The 7,927-nt window shown below is 36.1% G+C and overlaps 1 protein-coding gene across 1 annotated transcript in view; it reads left to right on the forward strand.

Annotated features, from left to right (window-relative positions):
• LOC145672940 (proteasome adapter and scaffold protein ECM29) overlaps positions 1-7,050 on the forward strand; it is a gene marked incomplete in the record, with an annotated part of 148,951 nt that extends 141,901 nt beyond the window's left edge. Inside the window, 3 exon segments of the mRNA XM_081742170.1 lie at positions 114-317; positions 2,169-2,240; positions 6,369-7,050. Of these exon segments, the coding sequence (XP_081598296.1) occupies positions 114-317; positions 2,169-2,240; positions 6,369-6,499 (407 nt within the window).
• Between the last annotated feature and the right edge of the window lie 877 nt (positions 7,051-7,927).

The raw sequence follows: 7,927 nt of genomic DNA on the forward strand, positions 1-7,927 counted from the left end.
GAGCCCAGGCTTCAAGAGTCGTCGCGTTCACTATAATATCTTTAATATAAGATGAAATGATATTCCTAGATTGTTATTAGAATGTCTGATGCTGTTTTTCTTACTATTTGTAGCAAAATTCCGAGAGCAAGTGCTTCAACAGTGTGTCTCCTGTTTAACGAACAGCACCCGCCAAGTGCAAGTGTCCATCGTTGTAGCTCTTCGGTACTATGTGGAGCGACTGTGCTTACTCAATAAGAAGGAGCTTCCAAAGACTGAAACAGAGGAACTCAGTAGGATCTTAACACAAATATCAAAGGCTTTAACTTATGCTTTAGGTAAGAGTTGGCTTCCCTCAATTCTCTCTTCAATATATTTGAAATTAAAATCAAACATGATTGCTACTCCATCAGAAAATAATGGAAGATTTCACAGTCAGAATTTTAGTATAAAGATGATATTTTTCTTTATAATCTTACAACGAATGATATTAGTTCGTAATGCTTACTTGATAAGCAGTTAATCAGTGTTTAACCCTCGGCATCCCAAGTTCGTTTTGTTTCGCGAAAGCCCGATGGGGTACATTTCGTACCCCAACGTATTTTTTTGTTTTACCCTAATACAGGGTGGCCCAAAATTTGGTATACAATGGCACCTAAATTTTAATTACAATTTTCAGGTACACAATTGTTCGAAATGTGCTCATTCACCAATTTAATGTTCTTCAAACCTACCCAGTAGGCTGCGACACACTGTCCGAATTAGTATCTTACCTGTGTCCGAACCTGTTTACTAAATTTGTCCCTGATATGATAAATTCTTAACGTGTTGCTGCATGCTTATAATGTACGAACATGCTAAGCAGTTTTCCAGTAGGTTTTAAGATTCTTCTTTCTTTGCTCTTCATCGAAGTTCAAGATATCAAGATATCGAAAAAGACAAAGGGAAAAGAAGTTACAAACAAGAAGTTATGTCAATACTATGACTGTATACCTACTTTTGGGCAACTCTGTATTGGGAGAAAAGCATTAAGATTATTATTTTGTTTGCGTACACATCTTTTAATGATAATACTGATAAATTCGAACAATTTGATACATTATTTTGAAAAGCAAAAAGAGAATTAAGATTATGATGATAACAAGAGATTTTGTTGAATAAATAAATGCATGAACGTAGAAAAGCAAAATCCAAGAAACATAAATGCAAAAGATTGAAGCAAATATTCATTTACAATAAATTTAGTAAAGTTCTCAAATGTTTGTATTACTGGTGAATAACATCATAAGAGAAGTTATCTCATCATCCATCCATGTTCTTCAGTAGCCATGTTGGCGGAAATTATAGTGATTGGTACAACAACTTGGACATTTAGTCCCAGGCGTGGTCAAAGTGACTTTAACGGCCAATACTGGAGGAAAGCAACGATCTTAACAGACACATCAGCTTACAGCTCAGTCAAATATGGGTTTCATTTATAGGGACAACGCTGAAAATAAAACAACAATAAGGATCTGCGTACAAACTCAAAACAAACAACCAACTAATCAGAATAAGACCCATAGATTGATGATGATTGGGCGTCTCTATTCACCAATTATGTTCAGTGCTCGCATGTTTTTGTTTTGCGAGCACTTACATAAGAAGTTGCTTCTGTTTGATTCTCTCATAATATACCCTGAAGATGAAAACAATGTAGACAGTTCTCGAAACGTCGAACAATGTTGAATTTACCGGTCGTTAGCCCGAAGCTACTATGTTCAGAAAGGCTTCTGTTTGTTTCAATAATTGACCGCAGTTTTGTATTTTGCTGGAAAAAGTCGTTATTTATTTGCTGTATATATGACAAAAGACATTGTTAACTAACAAATTATTGACTTTTTCTAACTGTGACACAATACTATCTTACGTCCATACTAATTGTGAAACCTACAATGAGAACATTGGCGGGAAAGCAAGGAAATGGCGACACGAGAGAAGGTGCGTCTTCAAAATTATCCATTCAGAGTATTAATCAATTATTCAATGTAACACTTCCCTTCACTAAGAAACGGTTCTTCCTTACCTACACATATCACTAAAGAAAACAGTATTTTGTTCCGAAAGCTTTCGACGAAGTGAATGATACAATAAAGAGGTAAGCAGGAAACAATTAAAATATTAAAATAATGTTTTGATTCATTCCACAGGTATCAGCAGGCATACAGGTCTAAGAAAAGAAGCCTTAAGTGTAGTTCTACTTCTAGGAAAGAAGTTAAAAGGTAAGAATTGCTCCATATTACTGTTTTATCCTTATTATAAAAGAAATACTTTTAATTCCTACATTCTGTGCGACACGTTAATAGATATCGCTGCGTGACGCCAATAGATGTTGCTAGCGCGCAGAGAATTTTTAAAACCATTCGATAATTTAATTGCAACTTAAAATTTCTATCGTTTCAGTTTAATTTATTTTAAAATAGCATAAGAGTCATAACCTTGTTTAGATTTTAGATTTGAGCATTCACAGTTTTGTAGCCTCATGTTGTTTGGTGGACAAACTAAAAGCAAGCTGCATGTTGGTTCGTGGACAAACTAAAACCTACATTTTAATTGGTGGGCAAACTAAAAAGAAGTTGCGTGTTGGTTGGTGGGCAAACTGAAAGAAGCCGTATGTTGGTTGGTGGGCAAATTAAATAAAAAGCCGCTAGTTGGTTGGTGGACAAACTAAAAGAAGCTGTATGTTAATTGGTGGCAAACTAAATAAAAAGCCACATGTTAGTTGATAGGCAAATTAAAAATAGGCCGCTTGTTGGTTGGTGGCAAACTAAAACAGCCGCATGTTGGTTGGTGGGCAAACTAAAAACTTGCATGTTGATTGGTGAGCAAACTAAAAAAGCTGCATGTTGATTAGTAGGCAAACTTAAAAAGCCGCATGTTGGTTGGTGGGCAAATTAAAAAAACACCTGTTGGTAGCGAACAAAAAACAAACTCCGCATGTTGGTTGGTGGACAAACTAAAAATAAGTTACATTTGAACAGTTAAGAGTTTTTAATTAAGCACAATCTTAGCATATAGTGTACAGTGGACACAACAACTGATAAACGTAAATTAGTATATTTGAACGTCAGACAAGCAATTGATAGGAGATTGTAGTAGGGGTTTATGTATGTTCTTTGGTTTTCTTACGATGATTTATAGGTCTTGTACAGCTGTCATCAAATTCTTTGAAAAGTCACGTTCATTGCTACAGCACTCTACATGGAAGCTTATCTATATAGAGAGAGCTTTAAAAATGAATGTAACTTTTCAAAGAATTTGATGATGGTTGTACAAAAAAATATAGATAAATGATATAGCCAGCATAGATAAATGATTAGCATTATCGCTTACCAATCGGAAAGTCCTGGGTTCAAGTCTTGCTTCCAGCTGTTCTTACCGAGGTTTTCCGGACACTTTACTTTTAATGTACGTATAGCTCATGACTGATTTTTTTTTTTTTTTTTCCAAAGAATTGTGTTGGTTGATTGTGTTAATTGATAATATATCTAGCGGATCTTTTTTTAAGCTGTCTGGAATGTTGGTAATAAATAACACCTGGAATACGTAGGCAGTAACTTCTGGATCACTTCATAACATTTAGAACACTTTTATAAACAACGTAATATCTGAAACAATTAATAAATAACATTGCGTCTGTTAATAAATGATACAAACAAAAAAGACTAACTTATTTTAAAGTTATAGCTATGTATCGGTGACAATGGAATCTGTACAACGTTTCTGTACAATATGCCTTTAATCAGTTTTCTGGGACGCTTTTGCTTCAGTGCAGCACGCAGTTTCTCCAGAATCCCTCTGTAGTAATTTACAATGACTGCGACTCAAGATCAGTGAGAATCAGTGCGTGAAGTTTCCTAGAGGTATTTATAATTTGTAGGCTAGACTTATAACACTTTAAACATCTGCAATGAATTATTCATGAAATTTTAATTGTAGTGGGTGGGAGGCGCAACCAAAAATTCAGATCCCATGCACAAGAAACACTTAGAGTAATATATTTCACCAATGTTTCCATAATAGAAAATACTTTATACAAAATCAACTCTCGGTTACTTTAGCTAACAGTTTTAGTACAGTTCTAGTTGTTGACTACAAATTGACATTTCTTTACCAGTCATATACTTGAAACGTTATAGTCCTTTCAGTAACAGTGATATTCTTTGAAGTATTTGTCCTGCAAACCAAAAATTGTCAGCTTTTCGAGATAATCTCAAGACTGTTACAGGGTCGCGCAACAATATCCTGTCCGCCAAAGTTGTGGATGTAATAAATTTAAAAGTAATGAGCATGTCATCCGATTTTCGGTCGCATGCAGTAATATGCTAAAAGTCATAACCAGAACTGTAAAAAATAGATAAATAAATAAAATAAAATAAAATAAAATAAATAAATAAATAAAATTAATTAATTAAATTAAATTAAATTAATTCGTGTTACTATTCGGTTCAAAATCTCTTGTTGTCGCGAATTCTGTCGAGGAATTTGAAGCTTAAAACATACAAAACGATAATCATGCCTGTTGTTCTGTATGGCTGCAAAACATGGTCACTTACTCTGAGGGAAGAACATAGACTGAAAGTATTTGAGAACAAGATCCTGAGACGAATATTCGGACCCAAGAGGAACGGGAATGGGGAATGGCGGAAACTTCATAACGAGGAACTACATAATTTATACGGTTTACCCAACATTGTTAGGGTCGTCAAGTCTAGGAGGCTTAGGTGGGCGGGTCATATAGCTAGAATGGAAGAAAGTAGAAACGCTTTCAAAGTCTTGACTGGAAGACCAATCGGAAAACGACCATTAGGAAGACCTAGGCGCAGATGGGAGGACAATATTAAGATGGATCTCGCAGAGATTGGAATACAAAGTAGAAACTGGATGCAGTTAGCTAAGGATAGAAGTCAGTGGAGAGCTTTTGTGAACGCGGCACTGAACCTCCGGGTTCCATAGGCCATAGAGTTAGTTAGTTAGTTAAATTAAATTAAGCTGTACTATACTGAAATAATGCTCAAGGGCAAGTGTATTTATCATTTCCCTATTTATGAAAACATAATCTTCGACAAGTGGAAGGGGAAAAAAATCTGGCGCAATACCTCTTAGGGTGCCACGACCTATCAACCTGCTTGTGGCACTGATGCCTTTGGGGTAATGGTTGGTCAGCACATCGAGTTCTCTCCGTTAATGCTGGCTTTCTAGACCAAAGTTCGTTACTGCTTTCTTTCAAGTAGCTCTCCAGTTTTCCTCATGGCGCTAGGCGGACGCCCACTGCTAAGACTATCTGATGTCCTGTTACCCATCTTTTCTTGGAATAGACCCAGCACTCTTGACTTCTCTGATCTCACAAGGAGTGGTATTCCAGTGCGGCTAGGGCCTTGTCTCAGTAATATTCATGCAACTCTTTTAGTTTAGAAGTTAATTTTGATATTAAAAAAAATAAAAAATAAAATAATGAAAAGCTACGAGGAAGGATCGGAAACTAAGGTTACAAGCCCAATATTTCTGGGGTTTCGTCTGTTATAGAGGAATGAGGACTGTGCGGTAATTTTAGTACATGGAGTTTGCAACTATGCAGAGTTTCAGCCACCCGCCATCTACGGTGATAGTTTTAGATAAGCACAAATGGCGACTCGTTTGGGAAAACTAGTCTCGCCAAGAAGTCCGTGCAGTTACTCGATTTCAGTGGGCGAAACATGTAACCGCTGTGAAATTCATTGGCAGTTAGTATAGGTTTACGAAGAGACTGTAAGGTCTCGACAGCATGTCGCAGAATGGTGTCGAAAGGTTGCAACTGGTAGAGTAAACGTCACAGACGAGGAGTGCAGTGGCCAGAAGATCCCCACACTGTTAAAGCAGTTTCGCTGTGACATCATCGACCACCATCCCTCAACCTGGACCTCATTCCAAGCAACTTTCTCCTGTTCCCGCACTTGAAGGAGCACTTTGCTTTAGTCGAAGAGGTGAAACACTTCGTGATAATATGCTGAACACGCAAGGACACGATTTTTACTAGAAGGGAGTCTTTAAACTCATCCCACGATGCGAAAAGTGCCTGAACCGGTATGGAGACTGTTGAAATATAACCTAATGTATGTACTATCTATTAGCTGTATTGCTTGTATGAAATAATATATACACGTTTAATTGCACACTTGGTGATCTTACTTTTTGATCACTCCTCGTGTCTTAACAACTTCTCAAGAAGTGTAACTAAAATAGGTGTATGCGTAACGGTAATGATTTTCTCGTACTTATAATTCGATCACTGATAGTAATATTCATTTCATTCACCATTAATCTAGTGCTGAATGAATGCCTTATGTTATTTTTTTACCTTCTCTCTATAGATATGCAGCAGTTAGAACATCTTCAAATTCTAGAGACTTCTCTGCGGAAAAGCATCGAAGAGGTCAGTCAAGATAACCAACCAGAAATTAAGACTAGAGTAGCTGATATTAAAGACATCTTCAAATCGTGAATTATTGCTTTTTTTTTTTCTTTCTTTTGTTAACTTCCTGTCGTAATGGTTGTGTTTTTTTGTAACATAAAAAAAATTTCCACTGCATTGGGGGAAGTAATAATGCAGTTAAGCTTTTGGCATACCAGTAATCAGACAACTTTGTTTACAAATGTTAATTATAATGAAATATAGGGTTCTCAGCTCAGTTCCGTCTCTCTCTCTCTCTCCTTTTCTAGTTAGCTTTACTATGACGTAATGTGTTGTCATTTTCAACACAGTACTCAAGACATAATGCGTAAGTAAGTACATTGTTTCGTTTTCGCAAAAAAACATCCCGAATCATGATGCCAAAATAAATGGATATATTGGGCTGTGATGCAAGGTTTGTTGCTGCTGTTAGCATCAATGTACGCCATTCAGCGAAAGTATTATTACTATAATTAAATGTAAAACTGGTTGTTTGTGTATAAATATATATATCTATATATATGTATATTTAACGAATACTGACCAGTTGTCTGGGCTTATGAAGATGTATTATTATTGGAAATAAATTAATTGTTTATTAATATGAGTTCCATCCTTTAACCTTTTTAAATTTTTTCGTGCATTTTTACACGATAGCGTAGTATCTTCATTATTCGATTAAAAAAGTACCATCAAAGCTTTTTATTACTTTTTTCTTTCCAAGCCTGGAGACATTGAAGAGCACGTTACAAATGTTCTCACGCCTTTCTACGTCGACTCATAGGGGATGCTGACGTCATAACTTTAAAAAGAAATGTTATGCATATTTTTATTATTTTTTGGTGGTCTTACTTTTCTACCTAGAAGATTGAAATTTTGCATACACATTCAGGTACCCCTTAGTATTTTTCAGATTTGTTTAAGATCTGTGCCTTAACACAGGGGAGGGTAGTCAGAGGCAAAAAAGTTTTAAAAAAGGGGATATTTTTTAACAAAAAATCCCTTTTTCGCGATTTTCCCGCCTCAGATAAATGATGGAGACATGTGAATGTACCATTTGAAAGGGTGTTCTACTCTAAAGAGAATGATGTAGGAACCATGATCCTAGGATAAATAGGTATGTCTCAGGAAGTTTTTACATGACAAGTAAAGGATCCAAATGGATGAATCGAGTTGCGGGATGAGACATAGTGCGCCTGATAGAGGATGTGAAAATATGTATATGCGCAATGTTATAGAGGCTGAGCACCATAAGAAACGGAGGGGGAGGGGGTCAAAGTTGGTGGGAGAAGGGCTATGCTAGGTTATTGAAATACATCATATAAACTGTTGAATCGTGACAATAGTAAAATATAGACAACCCAGACGGTGGTAGTTTCACATATTGGCAAAATAAGAATGGGCAGAGTAGATCACGAACCTCCGCCGCCATTTTGAAATATGTGATATTTTGGAAATGGGAAAGTAGTCATGTGATAA

This window comes from Thermobia domestica, chromosome 16, assembly GCF_964235325.1.
Source record: "Thermobia domestica chromosome 16, izTheDome1.hap1.1, whole genome shotgun sequence".
In the NCBI taxonomy this organism is placed as follows: Eukaryota; Metazoa; Arthropoda; class Insecta; order Zygentoma; family Lepismatidae; genus Thermobia; species Thermobia domestica.